This window comes from Onychomys torridus, chromosome 7 (assembly GCF_903995425.1).
Source record: "Onychomys torridus chromosome 7, mOncTor1.1, whole genome shotgun sequence".
NCBI lineage: Eukaryota > Metazoa > Chordata > Mammalia > Rodentia > Cricetidae > Onychomys > Onychomys torridus.
In genome coordinates this window covers 112,196,357-112,217,172 of record NC_050449.1, presented here as the reverse complement: position 1 = coordinate 112,217,172, position 20,816 = coordinate 112,196,357, and the positions used below count along the sequence as shown (strand labels likewise).

The window sequence follows — 20,816 nt, the reverse complement described above, 5'->3', positions numbered from 1 at the left end:
AGTGCCCCTGTCTGTCCTTCTTATCCCCTATCAAGTCTATGCTCTAACTTTCTACTGTACCCCTATGGTAGCTCTTTCTGGTCTACCCCACAGAAAGCTGATACCCAAACCTTCTCACATCAGCATCCATTTTTGTAGACATCCTGGAGAATCAATCACAAGGCAAGCTGAGTTCTAGCCCCATCCTAAGAGCTCTATTTCTGACACATGTTTGTGTCCCAAGGGTGAAGATGGAGGACAGGTACTACCCAGTGATCTTTCCAGATGAGCGCAATTTTCGCCCCTTTACTTCTGACTCTCTGGCTGCAATAGAGAAGCGGATCGCCATCCGAAAGGAGAAGAAGAAGTCCAAAGACAAAGCAGCAGCTGAACCCCAGCCTCGGCCTCAGCTTGACCTAAAGGCCTCCAGGAAGTTACCTAAGCTTTATGGTGACATTCCCCATGATCTAATAGCGAAGCCCCTGGAAGACCTGGACCCATTCTACAGAGACCATAAGGTACTTCCACAGGGACATCAGGTGTCCCTGTTCTGTGTTCACAACTACATTACTGGTTCTTGGGGTGTGTGGGGGGGCAGGCAGCACTCTCTTCTCCTTACCCCTGTCTTATCTGCTTTCTCTAATGCTTGTGCTGGCTGGGGAGATGAGGCCCACTTTGCAGAAAGATTAAAAGGTCAACACAGGAAAGAGGCATGTCTGAAAAGAGCATGGCAGGCGAGGAATGGAGGTCAGGCCACTGCTCAAGACTGGCTTCAGACAAATGGCCACCCAGATCCCCACTTCCTGTCTCTGAAGTGGAAACAAATGGCTGATCTCCCTACCCCAAGGCAAGACATGCCACAGAAGCACTTTATAAACTGTACATCATACTGAAATCAACAATTAATAGCACTGTGAAGGGGTGCCCATTTCAGCAAAAGTAGCATCTTACAAAACATTTAGACAATAGGACTTCTAGGCTGTTAAGTGAGATTAATGAAAGTCAAATTGATAATTGATATAGAGTAGGCACTCAGTCAATGAAGGCTAAGTGCATGTTAATTAAGTAGGTACATGCAAATTATATACAAACCCCATATGAACATATGGAAGCCTCCGTGATTTATTTACTACATGTAATTCTGCTTTTTAATTTTTTTTTTTTGAGACAGGGTTTCTCTGTAGCTTTGGAGCCTGTCCTGGACTAGCTCTGTAGACCAGGCTGGCCACGAACTCACAGAGATCCGCCTGCCTCTGCCTCCCGAGCAATGGGATTACAGGTGTGCGCCACCACTGCCCGGCCTGCTTTTTCATTTTATTACATTTATTTGTCGTGTGTGTGTGTGTGTGTGTGTGTGTGTGTGTGTGTGTGTGTGTGTGCATGCGCACGCCATGGTACATGTTATGTGTAGAGGTCAGAGAACAATATTTTGGGAGTTGGTTCTCTCCTACCATATGTGTCCTGGGACCAACCTCAGGTTTTCAGGCTTGGCAAGTGCCTTTACCTGCTGAGCATCTCACCATCCCTATGTATAATTCTTCCTTTTCTACATTAGTTTTTATTTATGCGCACGGGTGTTGTGTAGGTATATGTATGTCTATGTAGTATGTGTGTGCACTGCCCACAGAGGCCAGAAGAGGGGGTGAAATCCCCTGGATCTAGAGTTACAGACAGTTGTGAGCTGCCATGTGGGTGCTGGCAATTGAACTCAGGTCCTCTTGAAGAGCAGCCAGTGCTCTTAGCCACAGAGCCATCTCTCCAGCCCACTTAGATGTAATTTTTGCAGGAAATTCTAGAATGACTCCAGAATGAGAACGTATGAATTCTGGGTTCTCCTTGGCTCCTTGAAAGCCTGGGCTGTGAGGCCACCACCCTGAGAGGATCCCCTCTTTTAAAAGGCTCAGAAGACCTTTTATGATCCAGCAGGGGATGGAAAGCCTACCCCATCAGCTGGGAGCTTGAGGGAGTTTTTAGTAAAACAACTGTGGTGCTAAGAGTCTCTTTTGCTGACACCAGTGGAAACCTGACCTCTCAGAGTGGTTGTCTGGGTGTATGCCCTTTAAGTGGAAACGCCAGAGTTGCCAGACCAGACGGGGATGGGGATGGCATGTTTAGAGGAAATGGGGAGTGTATGTGAAAGTGGCAGAGAGATGAGGAGAAAACACTTCATTTCTCCTTTTCATTATGCTCCAGAATCCCAGGTGCTTCTTGGAGGCATGGTTGTTGGAGAAGAGTTGGTTGGGAGAATTCTCTCTCTGCCTTGGAGCTGGGTAGGAAGCCCACGGGACAGGCAATAGCTTTGTGAGCTACAGACTCCTGGCGCGGGGAGGGGGGCAGGCTCTGGTTTTAGGGACATCACTCCTTAGCCTGGGCTCACCCTTGGAATTGGAAGGCAAGGTTTTGAGCCCTGCACACCTAAGATTTCATGTGGTATATGTGCTCCCCATTGATGTGAGAGTGCACTGCCTTAAGGATGAGGAACCCCGAAGTTTATATGGTCAAACAACTAGGACCTTATCTTAAGAGTTATTTAGTTCCTGGCAACTTAGCTGCGCTCCTCCCCCTCCCCTGCTTTAGAGGAGAGAGGTGGAGGTGTGATAACAAGCAGGTCAGACAAGCTGGTCCCCATCCTTCTAGTCATTAAAGCCCTGGCAAGTGTTGTCAAGTGCACCATTAGCTAAAATATTAAAGCAGTGGGAGGAAGCATCAGTACAGCCAAAGCGTACAGGAGGAGAACCATATTGCTCCCCAGTCATCAGGGGTGACCGTCCTCAAAGAGAAGGCCACTCTGTCCTGAAATGCTGTTTACTCTTCTAAGAAGTCTTGGACTCACAGGCTCCTAGAAGTGAAGGAACCTCATGGCCCATGTCATGTTGTTGTGTGGGCTAAGACAGAGGCACTCTGGCCGTGCTTTCTCCTGCAGGCAGAAGGTTTCCAGATCAGAGTCCAGCAACTCACTGATGGGAGGGAGGTGGCGAGAAGGATCTGCTGTAGAGCCAGGGCTGCATTACTCTTCCAGCTTTGGGCCTGGACATCATGGTCTGCCCTTCTAATCTGAAAATACGCTAGACAACGGTCTCATAGGATGTCCCCTAACACCAGAGGAGCAAGGGGGTGGGGTTCAGGAATGGCTCTTACTCTGTAAGGCTTTTGTGACCGTTGGTCTCAGGACAAGCAGGAGAGCAAATCTGCCATTAAATAGAAAGGGGAGTATGGAGTAGGTGGTCGAAGCGAGTGAGTGATAGCTGCTGTCCAGGGCTGCTTCGTTTCCAGAGCCCAGAGACATATGGGAAGAACTGGGCAGAGTGTGTGTGCTGGTTAGTTGTTTGTTAACTTGATACAAGCTAGGGTCATCTAGGAAGAGGGAAAATTAGTTGATAAAACGTCTCTATCAGATTGATCTGTGGGCAAGTCTGTGAGGCATTTTCTTGATTAATAATTGATGCAAGAGGGCACATCCCACCATGGGAAGTGCCACCCCTAGTGTTCCTGGGGTTTATAAGAAAGCAAATTGAGCAAGCCATGGAGAGCAAGCCAGTAAACAGTGCTTCCCCATGGCTTCTGCTTCAGTTCCTGCCTCCAGGTTTCTGTCTGGAGTTCCTGCCTTGACTTCCTGTTATGATGGACCATGACTGGAATGTTTAAATTCTTTACTCCCAAGTTGCTTTTGGTAACAAGCTTTGTCACTGAAACAGAAAGGAAACTAAGATAGCCCACTGGGCTCTTTAGAGGTGGGAACTCACTATTTGGCAGGTCTGTCCTGTGTCTAGCACCTGTGAACCTACCCAGTAAGGGCCAGCAGAGCCCCAGTCACTGACAGATGGTGACACCTCCATGCCTAGGGGCAGTACCCACCTCCTTCCACAGGTAAGGACCACAGATAGATTTGCCCTGTGTGTGTCAGGGATGAAAGAGTGAGGGCCTTTGTGTGTGACTCTTCTATGGTTGTCATCAAACACCTGACCAGAGGAAGTGTTCTTCTGACTTCACCCTGTGGGGCTACAGTATGTGAGGCCATAGAGGAAGGGTTCTTCTGACTTCACCCTGTGGGGCTGCAGTCTGGGAGGTCAGGAGGTCATAGTGGCTGGTCACATCTTATCTACAGTGAAGAAGAGGGAGATCAATGCTGCTGCTCTGCTCACTTTCTCCTTTTTGCTCAGTCAGGATCCCAGGCCATGAGATTGTGTCACTTACATTTAGGCTGTGTCTTCCCACCTTAATTAATACAATCTATAAAATCCTTCACAGAGATGCCCAGATACTTGTAGATAATTCTAGATACTACCAATTTAACAGTCAACATTATATATCACACTACATCATGCTTGATGACTTTTTTCCCTGGAGGATTAAATATTTGTTCAATCAATCAATCGGTCCACCCATCAATTAATTTTAGTGTATGTATGTTTTGTATGTGTCTGTTGCCAGAATCAGTTCTTTCCTACCATCATATGGGCCCCAGGATCAAACTCAGGTCTACAGACTTGGCAGTAAGCACTTCCACCTGTTGAGCCTCTCCCCAGCCCCTGGAGTGTTTTAAGAGTTAGGAACAGATTTGTAATTTCATTTGAACTGCTCAGACCTGCCACATAACTATACAAACTCCAAATCTCTTTGTATCATAAGACAAATACAAAAATTTACAAAAATGTCTTTGAGACTGATAGTAATTCAAGATCCCTACTATGTGTGGCTGGTGTTCAAGCTCAGTTCCTATGTGGGCTCCTAGTCCTGCTCCACATGTACATACTGTGGAGTTCCACATTGAAGGTTGGCTTGCTCAGATATGACCCCACACCCTGCTTTCTATGGCTTCAGGGCTGTGTTCTCCAGCATGCCTTCTAACATAAACAATTCACAGCACACTCATCTTGAAGTCAAGACTATGTAATGGAAACAGCTGCTCTCCAGAGTCACAGGGAAGCTGGTCAATAATTCTGCCACCAGAGGTTGCAGTTACTAGTCAGGGCTCAAGACATGGTTCCCTAGAACTTTCTCTCAATGTGTTCTTAAAGAATATTACTTGCCAGTGTGTCAATCTCTGTGTTGTGATTTCTTCACAGACATTCATGGTGTTGAACAAGAAGAGGACAATATATCGCTTCAGTGCCAAGCGGGCCTTGTTCATTTGGGGACCTTTCAATCCTGTCAGAAGTTTAATGATTCGAATCTCTGTCCATTCATATCCTTTTCCCGGGTCCAGGCAATGTGGGCAAGTCCCAGGGGTCCATGTGTGTACTATTGTTCTTATTATAATTAATTTGAATAGGGGTCTCATAGGCCAGGCTGTCCTTGGAATCCCTACATAGCAGAGGATGACCTCAAACTTTTGATCTTTGACCTCCACCTCCCAAATTCTGGGCTTATAGGAATGCACCTCCAGACACAGTTTACATGGTGCTGGGAATTGAACACAGGGCTTCACTATGCTAGGCAAGCACTCTCCCAGCTGAGCCTCATCCCAGCTCTAGTTTCAATGGAAGCAAATAGTCCTTGTTCCCAAAGTGTTACTGTGGTGGTGCGTTTGACACTGTGTGGGGTGGTGCGTGTGAGCAGCTGTGGTCGGGGAACCTCAGCTTTAGGAGCCGGACCTTAGGCACTCTGTTCTAAGTGAGTGCAGAAAGAGCAGGACAAGCAGAGGCAGCAAAGCTAGGAGGCAGCAGAGAAGCCTGGGGGGGAGGCAGAGGCTGTGCAGCACTGAGCAGATGGATGCACCCTGTTGGACTTGTACAATGTTGGATACATCTCAGAGATATTTTCTGGCATAGGACGTCCTATTTCCAGCTTTTCTCTAAAAAAGAACCTCCACTCCTCCCCCTCCCCTTCAGGCCACTCCCCCCAACCTACCCTCCCCCCCCCCCTGCAGGCTAACTAGATGGCTTAGCTGGTCAAGTCCTTGCTATGTGAGTGTGAGGACCAGGGTTCAGATCCCCAGCACTCACATCAATGCTGGACAGCCATGGAAGCCTGCCTGTAATCCCAGCTCTGGGATTCCCCAGAGCAAGATGTCTAGCTACACTAGCAGAATGGATGAGCTCTGGGTACGATTGATAGACCTTGCCTCACTGTATAAGGCGGGGAGTGATTAAAGAAGAAACCTGAAATTAACACAGATATGCAACTATGCACACACACATACACACATACCACACACTTGTGCACACACAAACAAAGCCTTGAGCAGGCTGGGAGTGTACTCAGGGTAGAGCACTTGCTCAGCATTGAGCATTCTGAAAATATACCCAGGATGTAGAGCACATGCTTAGCCTTCAGTCTGGGAGTGTTCAGGATAGAGCATTTGCTTAGCATTGAGCAGACTGGGAGTGTAGACAGGGGTAGAGCAATTGCTTAGCATTTTGCAGGCGGGGAATGACTCAGGGGATAGATCACTCACACTGGATTGAGCCACAGGGAGTGCTCTCAGGGCAGAACACCTCCTTAGCTCTGAGCAGTTTGACAGTGTACTCAGGGAAGGGAGTTCCTTCACGCTGAGTGTGCTAAGAGTGTCCTCAGGGTAGAGCTCCTGCTTAGCATTGTGCAGGCTGGGAGTGTCCTCAGGGTAGAGCACTTGCTTAGCATTGTGCAGGCTGGGAGTGTCCTCAGGGTAGAGCACTTGCTTAGCATTGAACATTCTGGGAATGTATCCAGGGCGTAGAGCACCTGCTTAGCATTGAGCAGGGTGGAATGTCCTCAGGGTAGAGGTCCTTCTCAGCATTGAGCAGGGGGGAGTGTCCTCAGGGTAGAGGTCCTTCTCAGCACTGAGCAGGGGGGAGTGTCCTCAGGGTAGAGGTCCTTCTCAGCATTGAGCAGGGGGGAGTGTCCTCAGGGTAGAGGTCCTTCTCAGCATTGAGCAGGGGGGAGTGTCCTCAGTGACAGCTCCTGCTTTACAGTCAGGATTTTGTGTTTTGCCTTCTAGCTCTGCCAGGGGATGGGGTGAGGCTATACCAAGCAAGGCTGCTGTTCTAGCTAGGTCAGCCTGAGTCTGCCTCTGTGGGGAGTCTAGAACACAGGGTGCCAGTTTCTCTTGTAGCCCAGGCTGGCTCTGGGCTCTCTGTGAGGGAAGGATGATGTTGGACTAGTGATGCTTCTATCTTCTACTGGCACTGTGATTGTAGGTGGGAGCCAGCATGCTTGGTTTATGCAGTGCTGGGGATGAATGCCAGGGCTTTGTGCATGCTGGGTAAGGACCAATTGAGCTTCATACACCCTCAATTTACGGCTAGATTATTTTCATTTAAATCTCTATCAGGCAGATGTGTGGACTGGAAGAGTAGCTCTTCAGATGAGGAGGCTGCTGTTCAGAGCTTCTCCAGAGCTAGGGATAGGCCTCAATTGTTTGGTGCAAACTCTCACAGAGGGTAGAAGCACTCCCATGGGAGCAGCTCAGAGATCCCCATCACAATGACATTCCCCTCAGCATCCCACTGTCAGGATCATCCAACAGTGTATGTGCCTTAATCAGTACTGGTCACAGTCTTCAGCATGCTCATCATCTGCACGGTGGTCATCAACTGTATCTTAATGGCCTATTTTGGAGACAGATGTTCAACCGAGGACTTTTATTCTGAGTAAGTACTGTCCCTGCAGTCTAACTGAGGGGCTGGGGATGTGGCTCACAAAGCCCTTCATTCCATCCCCAGTACTACATAAACTGGGCATGGCGGTGCATGCTTGAGGGAGGTCTTAACACTTGAGAGGTAAGGCTGGAGGATCAGAAGTTCAAGGTCATCCTCAGATATATATTGAACTTAAGGCCAGCCTGGGCTACGGTGAAACCCTTATGAAAAAAATGTATGCTTTAAAGACTGACTATCTTAAATTCTAATTGTGTTAGTACTGAGGATCTTACTACCCCAACATAAATGCTGCCAGACTCAATTTTTATTTTAATAGATTAAAAAAAAGAATTGTTTTTAGAAGTATTAAAATATTTGCAACATAAAAAATACTTGTAACCAAAAGCACATATAAACTTTTCATTATTTATTCTTTGGTAATTTCATACATGAATGTGTTTAGATTATATGCCTCCCCTCTGAACACATAGATTTAAATGGTTTTCTTTGTGCCCATGGGTGTTCCAAGGACCTCTTCTGGTGGCTACATGATATTGTACTTGGTGACTCACGTACTTAATAGATCTAGTATTTCAGCATTCTCCCAGTCATCTTTTTGTGTACGCCACTTTTAGATGATTATTTTTCTCAGGATAGATGATTAGAAATGGCTTTCCTGGATCAAATATACATTATGGTTCTTTTAAATACATGTTCATATGCTAACGATACTTCCTGAAAAGTTTACATCAGTTTATTCTGCCGTCATCAGCCAGGAACCAATCAGGTCATTTTCCATTCACATCTTTCTGTGGTGAAAATGTTCACATTCTTAGCCAGGTATGGTGACAGAAACCTGCAATCCTGGACCTCAGGAGGTTGAGCAGGGTGATGGTAAATTTGAGGAAAGCCTGGACTACATAGTGAGACTTGATCTAAAAACAAAACAAAACAAAACCAAGTTTAAAGAACACATATATTTCATGGGGGCTGGAGAGAAAGCTCAGTGATTGTTAGCACTTGCTGCTTTTGAAGAACCAGGTTCAGATCCCAGCACCCAGATCAGATAGATCTCAACTGCATGTAGCTCCAACTCTATGGGATCTGACTCTCTCTTCTGGCCTCTGAGAGCACCTACACTCATGTGCACAGACCCATGCATATACATGCACACATAAATAAAATAAAAATAAATCTTTAAAAATACTTCTTTACAGGGTTGGGGATTTAGCTCAGTGGTAGAGTGCTCACCTAGCAAGCGCAAGGCCCTGTGTTCGATCCCCAGCTCAAAAAGAAAATACTTCTTTATATGGGGCTTGACAGTGCATGTTTGTAGTCCCAGAACTTGGAAGGCAGAGGCAGAAGGACCAGTCTTGATCACATAGTGAGATTATGTGAAAAAAAGTTTTTTTTAAATGTTTCTTTACACTGGGCATGGCTGATTCAGCTTTCTTAACAGTCTTTGTATTGTATATTATTTTCTATCTTCAATTTCAACTCTTGTTTCTTCTGCATTTAGAGTATTTTATTTTTATTTATATATTATTTATATATATTTATGTATAGGTATGCTTTACTTGCATATATGTCTGTGTGCCACATGGAGGCCAGAGGGCATTGGCTACCCTAGAATTAGAGTTACAAATAGCTGTCTGACTCCATGTGGCTACTGGGAACTGAGCTCTTCCAAAGAGCAAACTGTGCTCTTAACCACTGAGCATCTCCCCAGCCCCTTTGACCCTCCAGGTTCTATCCCATCCTGCCAGTGCTGGGACTGTAGGCACACACCAGCAAGCCTGGTTTATGAGGTGCTGGAGGGTCAGACTCAGGGTTCCACACATGCTAGGTGAACACCTACCTGCTGAGCCACATCCTCAGTGTGGTTCTTTTCTCGTCATTTATCACATCCATTCTTTATATGATGATTTGTTTTGTAGATACATCTTTACTGGGATTTATATTTTAGAAGCTGTGATTAAAATATTAGCAAGAGGCTTCATCCTGGATGAGTTTTCCTTTCTCCGAGACCCGTGGAACTGGCTGGATTTCATTGTCATTGGAACAGCGTAAGAGTATTAAAAGACCTTGGTGGGACACATTTGGGGTGAGGAAGAAGTCCCTTTTTCTGGGGCTCTGTGTAGATTCATAAGAATGGCTGAGATGACCTGAGGTCACCTGGGTCTCTCAGTGTATCACTGGTTGACCCTGAACACCACGCAGCCGCTGGCCAGAGGCCTCCAGGCACACACCCTGTTTTCACTCCTTCACTGACCAACCATGGCCTCTTACAAGTCAGGCTCTACTAAGTATAGGGTTATAAAAACAAAACACAAAGTCACAGAAAAGCATGGCCCTCACCATCACAAAGCTCACAGTACACCGGGAGAGAGAGGATTAATGATTGTTACAATATGCTTGGTGGTTACCAAGATTGGGCTGTACATGTGTGGGTATCAGAGGAGAACCAAGGACTCTGGCAAACAAAGAGTTTCTTCAGGAAATTTTCTAGTTTGGGCTTTTAAATTTAATTTGGAGTTAATTGTTGTGTATGGCATGAGGTGATTTCCCACTTGGGGTTTTTGGTTTTTGTGTTACAGTCCACAGTCGTGTGTGTGTGTGTGTGTGTGTGTGTGTGTGTGTGTGTGTGTGTGTGTGTGTTTAGGGGACAATGGCAAGAGTCTGGCTTGGTAAGATGGAGCAATGACAAAAGGTCTGAAAAACCAAGTCAAGGGGTTCCTTCAGTCTTCATGCTGAGGGAAGAGGTAGGAAGCTGTGAAGGGCTTTCAACAAGAGAATGAGATGTGTGGTTTTTGTTTGTTTTGGTTTTTTTTAACCATGTTTTTGTATGCATACATATGTGTGTTCATGCATGTAGAAGCCAGAGATTGATGTCAGGAACCACATCAAACACAGAGCTAGCCTTCTGAGACTGGAATTACATACAGGTGGGCTACTATGCCCACTGTCTTAGGGTTTCTATTGCTGTGAAGAGACACCATGACACCACAGCAACTCTTATAAAGGAAAACATTTCATTGGGAGGTTCAGTCCATTATCGTCAGGGTGGGAAGCATGGCGGCATGCAGGATGACATGGTTCTGGAGAAGTAGCTGAGTGTTATACATCCAGATCTGAAAGCAGCAGGAAGAGACTGAGACACACTTCCTCCAACACCACATCACTCCAACAAGGCCACACCTCCTAACAGTGTCACTTCCTATGAACCTGTGGGGGCCATTTTCTTTCAAAACACCATACCCACCCAACAGAGATCCAAACTCTGGTTCTCATGCTTACAGGGAAAGTGTTGTAGCCACTAAGCCGCCTCTCCAGATCTCACACCCCACCCAACTTTCCAAACTACAGCTGTCACTTCCTGTCTGTACAGGCCTCAGAACTCTATAGTAGGTACTGGGATTAAAGGTGTGTGTCACCACACTTGGCTCTGTTCCCTGGTGTGGCCTTGAACACACAGAGAGGCAGCCTGCTAAGTGATAGGATTAAGGGTGTGTGCTGCCACTGTCTGACTTCTTTGTTTACTTAAAATGGCTTGCTGTTTCCTCTGATCTCCAGGCAAACTTTGTTAAAGGACAGATAAAATAACACCACACCTCTCTTGTTTCTGCAGCACTGCATATTCCAGGTTATCTGATCTGTGAGCTTCTCAGGGATCCCCCTGTCTCTGTCTCCCATGTGGCCATAGGAATGCTGGGATTACAGATGTGTGCCATGGCATCTGGCTTTTTATGTGGGTTCCGGGCACTGAACTCAGGTTGTCAAGTTTGCATGTCTTGTACCTTTACCCACTGAGCCACACCCCCAACTTCTGTGGTCCATTTTGAATCAGTTGTGGATGACTCAAGGGATGTGTGCAATTGTTCCTGGAAATAAACACTGTTTTGACACCTGAATGATGGAGTCAATAAAATAAAAAAAATCAAGCCAGTGTGACAATAGTTCACTACCTGTTACATAGTACCAGACAATGTGGTTAGCATTTGCCTATATTTCCCCCATTTCAGTCACAGAAGTCATTAGAGGCAGGTGCTATTCATTTCAGAGTTTTACACTTGAAGATCACCACTTGTGTGTGTGCTCCTGGCCATTGGCAGTGACTCAGTGACGAAGAGCATGGGCTCCAGGGCAGGGGAGATGGCTGGGTCAGTAAAGTGCTGGCTGCACAAGTACAAGGCTCCTGAGACTGACTCCAAGCACCCACAGAAAAGCAGCTGGTTGTGGTGGCCTGTGCCTGTAACACCAGCTCTGTCAAGCAGACAGAAGGATTCCTGGGGCTTGCCCATCAGCTAGTCCAGCCCAACTGGTAAGCTCTGAGCTCAGGGAGAGATCCTATCTCAAAAATTAAGATGGGCAGAGATTGAAAAAGACATCTGCCACCAATCCCTGGCCTCCGTGGAGATGCGTGACGTAGCAGCGGCACTGAGCAACCTGGGCTCTCCCTGTCTTTTCTTTTCTAGGATCGCAACTTGTTTTCCAGGAGCCAAAGTCAATCTTTCAGCTCTTCGTTCCTTTCGAGTGTTCAGAGCTCTGAAAGCAATATCTGTTGTCTCAGGTAGGCCACTTCCAATACTGACTCTCAGCTGAAATGCTCTCTAACATGAAAACATTTCTAAGTATGGGGCTGGAGAGATGGCTCCACACTTAGGAGCTCTTACTGCTTTCCTAGAGGAACCATCCCCATTGGGTGGGTTCATAGCCATCTATCTGGCTTTGCTATTGTGAACGACACCACCATACACACGAGACACCATACACCTAAGAGTGGTGGCATAACCAGATCATATGATGGTTCTGTGTTTAGTTCATGAGGACCCTCCATGTTGATTTTCATAGTGTCTACATTAATTTATATTCCCACCAGCAATGGACAAGGATTCCTTCTCCCCCGACACATGATCTCATCAGCCTCTCTCTTCACTCCTTCTTTCTCCCTCTCCCTCCCTTCTTCCTCTCTTCCCATTTCTTCTCTTCCTCCTCCTATCCCACTTCTCTCTCCAGACTCCTTCTCTCCCTCCCTCCCTTCTGTAGCAGTAACCAGAAGCAAGACCTCCAGCTGGTGACTCACATTCTGACACACTCATATCCCCTCAAGAAAGTATTTTTCTCTCAGTGAGCTTTCATCTTGCGGATGCTGAGCATGTTCCCATACACAAACTGGCCATTTGTTTTTGAAGCAGCAGAAACCAGTCACAACCAAAAGAATCCGGCATGTGTTTCTCCTTCGAGGTGGTGACTGTGGACACTGGGATTTCTAGAGAACCCCCTGGACCACTAGTGCGATCAGAATCAGACCCGGCCAAATGCACTTCTCATCATGACCTACTAAGAAAAAGTGATTTAAAAAAACAATTTGAGAAGAGGGGCTTGATAACTTGAAACTTTTCTATTTCTTCTTCTGTTTAAGACTGTATCAAATCATTCTACGACAATGCTATTCTTAAAGTGTGATTTGAAAAATTAAAATACACTTAATTTAAAATATTTCTTGTTTAATTCGCTCACCCATTTAGTCGCTGGATGCTTTTGTTACTGCTTAATTGTTTGAGTTCTTTGTAGCATCTCTGGACTACTCCCCTGCAGTCTTGCAGCTGGCCTAGGTCTGTTCCCATTCTGTAAGCTGCTTCGACTTTTTGTTGGTTGCTCCTTTGCTGCTGTTCTCGGAACTGTCTCCCAAGCCTTCGCCATCTTTTCCTGAGTGTCATTGCCTACCCCTGCATCAGGGATTGTCTTCCCCCATTTTCCACTAGCAGGTTCAGAGATCAGGGTCTTACAGTAAGGTCTCTAATCCTTTATTTATTTATTATGTATACAATGTTCTGCCTGCAGGCCAGAAGAGGGCACCATATCTCATTACAGATGGTTGTGAGCCACCATGTGGTTGCTGGGAATTGAACTTAGAACCTTTGGAAGAGCAGTCAGTGCTCCTAACCTCTGAGCCATCTCTCCAGCCCTCTAATCCATTTTGAATAGATTTTTTGCAGAAGTACAGATCAAGTTTTGATATTCTGTAAGTGGACCTCCAGTCGTGCCCCCCCCCCATCATTTGTTGAAGAGGTAGATTGTGGTGGTATTGTGTTCCCCGAAATATTGTGCATGCTAATAAACTTATCTGGGGTCAGAGAACAGAACAGTCACAACATTAAACATAGAGGATAGGCAGTGGTAGCACATGCCTTTAATCTTAGCGTTCCAGAGGCAGAAATCTACCTGGATCTCTGTGAGTTCAAGGATACAGCCACACATGGTGACTCACACCTTGAATCCTAGAAAGCAAGCCTTTAATCCCAGGGAGTGATGGCAGAAAGCAGAAGGTATAGAAGGTGTGAAAACCAGGAACTAGAAGCTTTTAGCTGTTTAAGCTTTTAGGCTTTTGAGCAACAGTTCAGCTGAGATTCATTCTGGATGAGGACTCAGAAGCTTCCAGTCTGAGGAAACAGGATCAGCTGAGGAACTGGTGAGGTGAGGTGGCTGTGGCTTGTTCTGCTTCTCTGATCTTCCAGCGTTCACCCCAATACCTGGCTCAGGTTTGATTTTATTAATAAGGCCTTCTAACAGTTCTTACTACAGTAGATATTCCTTTTCTGATGTTTGTCTTCAGCATCTTTGTCAAAGATCAGGTGGCCTGTACCTATGCTGTTTTATTTCCAGGTCTTGGATTGCCTCCTCTGGCTGCCTTTGTTTCTGTGACTCTGTCAAGTAATTTGAGATCAAGTGTGGTGATTCTGACAGCATTACTCTTTCCACACAGCCTCCCAGACCTTCATTAATCCCTCCTCGACCCTTGCTTATGTCTGGTCAGGGACTGAGGGATGTTTTTCCAAAGAAATATCTCATCCCTTCAGGTCTGAAGGTTATTGTTGGGGCCCTGCTGCGCTCTGTGAAGAAGTTGGTGGACGTGATGATCCTCACCCTCTTCTGCCTCAGCATCTTTGCCCTGGTTGGTCAACAGCTCTTCATGGGAATTCTGAACCAGAAATGTATTAAGTCCAACTGTGGCCCAAACCCTACCTCCAACCGTGAGTTTTCTCCTTCTACCCATTGGTTTATGTGTGGTAGACTCCCATCTGCTCCCCACTGGTACTATCTGATTCTTTGTCCTTAGGAGCAAGGGCAGACTGTCCATCCCGAGCTTCTCACACACATTTTGTCAAGGATTCCCTCATTCTTTGAGTTTCTCTGGAGAAGGAAAATCTCATAGTCACGTTCACAAGAGCAGCAGCTGCTCCCTTCTTTACCATTTAGATCCCCCCCCCCACACTAATTCGGCATGGTTCAGAGTGGGTTTCAGAGTGCCTGGACTTGGCCAAAGTAACCAGGCATTTCCAAGGCCCCTGGCACTTCATATTTTTGTTTGTCTGTCTGTTTGCAGTGCCAGCTCTTTTTCTGTGCCCACCTTCTCTGCCCTGGGGTCAGACTCACTCCTCTTTGCTGAGTTCTGAACTTCAGATAGTTGTGTTCTCTTCATGTCAGTCATGGCTGAGTCTTGTCCCACTTTCCTGGGGCTGGCTCTGGTCCATCTGGGGTGATATATTTTATGTGCTAAACAGGGCTGTGGTGATGGTGATGATCCATCCTCCCGTTTCTCCGTCCTTCTTCCCTGTCTTCCTCTTCTCTTCCTAAAGCTCCATTCCTCTCTGGATGCCCATGTTGATCATTTCAGAGGATTAAAATCAGCTGCTTGAAAAGTAGTCTGACATATTTGCTGCTCTTTTTTATGTCTGTCTTTTTTTTTTTTTAAATCTGAATCTGTGACTTTCTTGTCTTAGAGGATTGTTTTGTAAAGGAGAACAGCAGTGACAACTTCATAATGTGTGGCACCTGGTTGGGCAGCAGGTAAGAAGTCTAGACTATTCCTTCATGTCAACCACCTCAATGCCTTTTGGAATATGTGCAAACAGTCTTGAGGTAATGACTAATGCAGTGGTAGGAGTTCCCAGAAATGAGCTTCCCGGGTCTAAGCTCTATTTATAGATAAGAAAGTCGGAGGTATTCTTTCATGAGAAAGCTACATGAGAGGGATCAAGACATGCTCCCATGGGTTTATTATAAAAGATGTGTATGGATGAATGAATGAATAAATAAGTTAGTGTGTGTTTCTCTCTTCATGGAAAACTGGAAGCTTATAAAACTAGTTGTTAACTGGCAAATAAGTTAAGTTATGTGGGACCAAGGGACAAGGAGAGACTTAATGACCATTACATATACTATTTTTCAAGCTGCAAAACTTTTATTTTAAATTATGCAAACATCATTGTCCCAAAGTTCATTTTTTTCTTCCCTCTAACTTCATTTTTGTTTTTCAGTTTATCTTTTTATCTTTTGACAGTTTCATAAGTGTATATAATGAATTTTAGTGATTTTTCCCCCATTGCCTCTCCTTCTGTTGAAACTGTCTTCTTTCAACATGTCCCCTCCTACATTTGTGTGTGTGTATGTGCACGTGTGTGAGTGTGTGTGTGTGTGTGTGTGTGTGTGTGTGTGTGTGTGTGTGTGTATCTCACCTACTCTAATTAGGATTGCTTGCAGGAATACGGTGAGAGGTTATTTACTGGCCCACCGGTGGCTTACATGTGGCTATACCACTGGAGAAAGGGACACCCGTTCTGTAGCTACCAGTAACTATCAGTCGTCCCTCACAGAGAGGGTGGGGCACTCACACTCCTCCTGTTTCCATGATGGATGTTGACAGGTCCCATCTTGTACTGGTACCCACAGCTCCTATGACATGGGCTTTTATATTGCTATTTAATCTTTCAATGGAAATCTGGCTAATATGATTTCTTCATCAATCTATTGGAAGTATCAATGAGATGCCTTGAGGGGACATCAGGAAAACTCAGTACAGGGAGAGTGGTGAGGTGGCCATTCTTTCTCTCTGTTTTCTTGAGGAAGCCTAGGTCTTCTGAAGCATGGTGCCATGGCAGGAAAGCTGGGCTGGGGGAAACATAATCTTTTCTCAATTTCTTTATTTCCAACATCTAGTTCCTGTCCTGATGGTTCCACGTGCTGTAAAACCTCATTTAACCCCGACTATAATTACACGAACTTTGACAACTTCGGCTGGTCTTTCCTTGCCATGTTCCGGGTTATGACTCAAGATTCCTGGGAGAAGCTTTATCGACAGGTTCCTATTTACATTCTCTCTTTCTCCCTGTGCCGTCCTGACGTCCCCCCATATTACCAACTCATTTATCATTGATTTAAAGCTGCCCTCAGCTTCCACTTGTCATCTACTGCTTATCTATAACAACTGAATTCTGCTTCAGAAATTGTGTCAGAAACCCCAAGGCAATGAACCAGGCATTTGAAAGAAGAGTGCAAACATATCTCTTTCTACACGCATTACCCCTGCCTATGTTTCCACGCTTAGCGGCATTCTCTCTCTCTTCTGCTTTTTCTATTTGGAAAGCCTGCAAACATCACTGAGAGAGTTATGGACAGTAAAGTACAGGGAGACTGACCTCTCTGTAAATGTACGGCAGCTCCACTGTGAGAGAGGATGTTAGGAGTCACTGTGACTGGGAGCCTGGAAGGGGTGTCCAACCTTTTGGATTCTCTGAGTCACAGTGGACCAAGAAGAATTATCCCGGGCCACACTGTACTTGCAGATTGCAAGATCACACCTACATTTCTTTTGGGTGATGTTGCAGCAGGACTTTGTCAACCACAGAGTTCTCTCTTAAGAACTATAATTGGGGCTGGAGAGATGGATGGCTCAACAGTTAAGAGCACTTGCTCTTCTTGAGTTCAGTTCCTAGCAGCCATGTCATACAACTCACAACTGTCTATCACTCCAGCTCTAGGGAACTCAATGTTCTTTTCGGGTACATGTATACAGCACACACACTCATAGACATACACACAAAGAAAAAAACTAAAAAAAAAAACAACCCATGTGACTGAGTTATAAAATATTACAAAATAGTTCATATTTTAATTAAGTTCACCATTTGGAGTTGGGCTGCATTCAGAGCTGTCCTGGGCCACTGGCTGGACACTCCTGCTGGAGGCCCAAGTATCTGAGATGTATCGCCATGCTGGACTATGGGAGATACACAGATACAAGCTGTGCTCGTCCCCCACAGATCCTCCGGACCTCTGGAATCTACTTTGTCTTTTTCTTCGTGGTAGTCATCTTCCTGGGTTCTTTCTATCTGCTCAACTTAACCCTGGCCGTTGTCACCATGGCTTATGAAGAACAGAACCGGAACGTAGCTGCAGAGACGGAGGCCAAGGAAAAGATGTTTCAAGAAGCCCAGCAGCTGTTAAGGGAGGAGAAAGAGGTGGGGCTTAGACAGTGGGGCCTGCTATAGGGCCAGAGGGGACCTGAGGCAGTGTGATAGAGGCCAAAGACTGCCTCTTACGGCCAGGTTTCAGCCCTTTGGTACAAACACCCCCACCCCCACCCTGCAGGTTTTACTGAGAATTTATTGAGTCCTTTGCAGGCTGGCTATGCTGCTGTTATTCTCAAACTGATCCAGACACAGGATTCTTGAGAATGTGGTCTGGATGCTTTTTGAATTCTGAAAGTTTGTACCATCTAGAACATGCACCACATTACTGGCTATAGAATGTAACTTATTTATGTGCAAATTCAGGCTCTGTTGCAAATTTTCTTATGTGAATCTCAAGGTATTTTTGTTCAGAACCTTTGCATGGTGGAAGGCTGGGGCTCTACTACAGAGACAGGCTTGTCCTTCCATTCCTGGAACCCATCAGTTACAGGCCACCCCAAGAAGCTTACCTGGAGTCTTAAGTTCTGTACTCCAATTCTCAGGGTAGGAGCCATATTTTCACGCTCTGCATTATCTTTTGCATAACACAGATTTGTCAGATGGAAGCCTGTGGTGTCCCCAGGCATAAAAATATATCATCCCTAGCACAGCACATGGGGAACCATGCAAGAGTTAACCCTGACTTTGATGACTGCGAGGCTTGTGCAAAACCAAGCTTCTCTCCGATGAACAACAGCCCAGCTCACACATTCAAATGAGGCAAAGAGTGATCTGAAGGGTTCAGTATGATGGGAGAGAGGAGAATAGCTCACTGAGGTTGAGGTCATCTGCATGTTCATGGGAAGGAATAATCTGCTCATTAATTGCTTCTGTTCTCTTTCAAAGGCTCTGGTTGCCATGGGAATCGACAGAAGTTCTCTTACTTCCCTTCAAGCATCGTCCTTTTCTCCAAAGAAGAGAAAGTTTTTTGGTAGTAAGACAAGAAAGTCCTTCTTTATGGGAAAGTCTAAGAAGAAAGCCTCAGCATCAGATTCAGATGATGATTCCTCTAAAAACGTAAGTCTTCTCCCAGGAACCAGCAGTTCTGTTGTATATGCAGGGCCATGGAGAAGGAATTCCTCTCTTCATCAGCTCATCATTTCTCTATCCATGTGCACACTCTCATTCATCTGTGCCACAATGCCTGTGCATGCTTATAAATATCTATGTGAGCAGTTACAGTGTGTGCAAGAGCCATATTCTCTGTCACTGGGACAAAATCCCCAGTGAAGCAATCTGTGGGCTGTAAGAATATATTGTAGAGATTCAACTGTGTATTAAAGCTATACCTAGAAATTTCAAGACATTTTTTTCTAGAGGAAGCCATCTATCATGGAATACTTGGTGTTATTCAGTTTTTAATATTTCAGCTCTCTTCTGCTATGGAATTCTTGTGGGCCCATAGACCATTTGGCTAATAGTCCAGCTTCTCAGACCTGTTGAACCTCTAGGTGACTAACTCCCCCTCTGAGCCTAGAAGGCAAGCAGGCTATAGATGCATAGCTTTGCTTCTTGTACAAATGAGGCTCAGATCATTCCTTGCCTTCAGGCCTAGTGGCTTTCCAGAGCAACTGGCTAAGGACAATAGGACTTTTTGCATAACCAGGTACAGTAAGGACTGGAGTGGAATTCCAGCAGGACAGAGAGTCATGTGGCCAGAGAGAAGAGAGAAAGGCAGAGAATCTGTAGATGGGAAGGCAGAATGGCTCAGGCTGAGGAGTGAGGAGCAAGGAAATCGGATCAGGAGAGGAAGAAAAGGTGGAGGACAAAGGAACAGGGGATGAAGATGAGACCCAAAACATAAGGGCTTAGTTATTACCAGGGCTATGAGGGGACAGAAAAAATAGGAATTGAGAGTCAGGACGGAACTGAAGCTGTATAGATAGAATTTTGTCATAGAGGAATAAAGTAAATGGACAAAGAGCTTGGTGTATCTAGATTCATTTCCCTGTCATTGGTAGCATCTCTCCTGGGCCCTTGGGAAGGAAATTAAGAGGCTGGACCTCAAAATTCCGATAGAGCAACTTCAGGGATGAAAGATTTATTTTGGTCTACAGTGTTAGGGCATTCAGTTTGACCTGGTAGGGGAAGGCATGGTTGACGGGGGAGGCATGGCTTCAAGGTGGGCTCAGACTATGTTAGCAGGAGAATGAGGTAGCATGGTGACTGGTCATGTGGCAAAGGACCAAGAAGCAGAGAGCTAAACTGGAACAGGAGGAGTGATCTTCAAAGCCCACAGTGGCCTATGTCAGCCAGCTGGGCACCATCTTCCAGAGAGTCCATAACCTTCCAAAAATAGGACCACCATCTGAGGATGAAGTTACAGAGAAAGGCTGAGATTGCCCAGGAAGGTGGAGAGACAACGTGAGCTGGAAAGTGGGTATAGAGCAGGTTCAGGGTGATCCCTGTCAGGACAGCTGCACCAGACTGAGCCAGCAGAAGCATCAGGGAGCTGCAGAGCATCACAGCAAGGTAGCAGGAGAAGACAGGAATGCCTGGAAACTGTGTCTGTCCTAGAGTAAAAGGGAGGACGGTTCCCTCAGCCAGAGTTTCTCCACAGCATCTAAAAGGTCTTTCCCAGATGTATCAGGAGCAAATGGAGCTGTTGGAGGGTGAGAGCCATTGGGAGCTACTATGTGGAACATTTTGTTTGGGTCTAGGGGGAATTCAATATGTAAAACATTTAAAAGACAGAAAATGTAAGCTCGGGGATAATAAGGAGGAAGTTATCGGAGGGAAGAGCCAGAGTGGGAGGGACTCAACAGCCCCCACACAGGAGGCCTGTGGCTGAATTTCTGTCTGGTCCTTGTGCCCCATATCAGATCAGTTAGGATTTGTTGGTGTGGAAGCAGCATTGTTCACGGAGGAGGGCACAGATCCTATCCTCAGCAGCGGTCAGATCTAGTCTTGGAGTACCACAACAGCTGGAGTTCAGTTGGTTCTGAAGGATAAGCTGAGAGCTTGGGAGTCGGAGGTCAGCTGATGC

General features: G+C 45.9%; 1 protein-coding gene across 1 annotated transcript in view; it reads left to right on the top strand.

Moving 5' to 3' along the window:
* The first annotated feature begins 230 nt into the window (after positions 1-230).
* Scn11a (sodium voltage-gated channel alpha subunit 11) overlaps positions 231-20,816 on the top strand; it is a 70,079-nt gene continuing 49,493 nt past the window's right edge. The window contains exons 1-10 of the mRNA XM_036193066.1: positions 231-497; positions 5,046-5,164; positions 7,455-7,550; positions 9,476-9,604; positions 12,014-12,108; positions 14,399-14,572; positions 15,323-15,389; positions 16,539-16,680; positions 17,642-17,839; positions 18,677-18,847. Coding sequence (XP_036048959.1) covers positions 231-497; positions 5,046-5,164; positions 7,455-7,550; positions 9,476-9,604; positions 12,014-12,108; positions 14,399-14,572; positions 15,323-15,389; positions 16,539-16,680; positions 17,642-17,839; positions 18,677-18,847 — 1,458 coding nt within the window. The remainder of the gene's footprint in view (positions 498-5,045; positions 5,165-7,454; positions 7,551-9,475; positions 9,605-12,013; positions 12,109-14,398; positions 14,573-15,322; positions 15,390-16,538; positions 16,681-17,641; positions 17,840-18,676; positions 18,848-20,816) is intronic.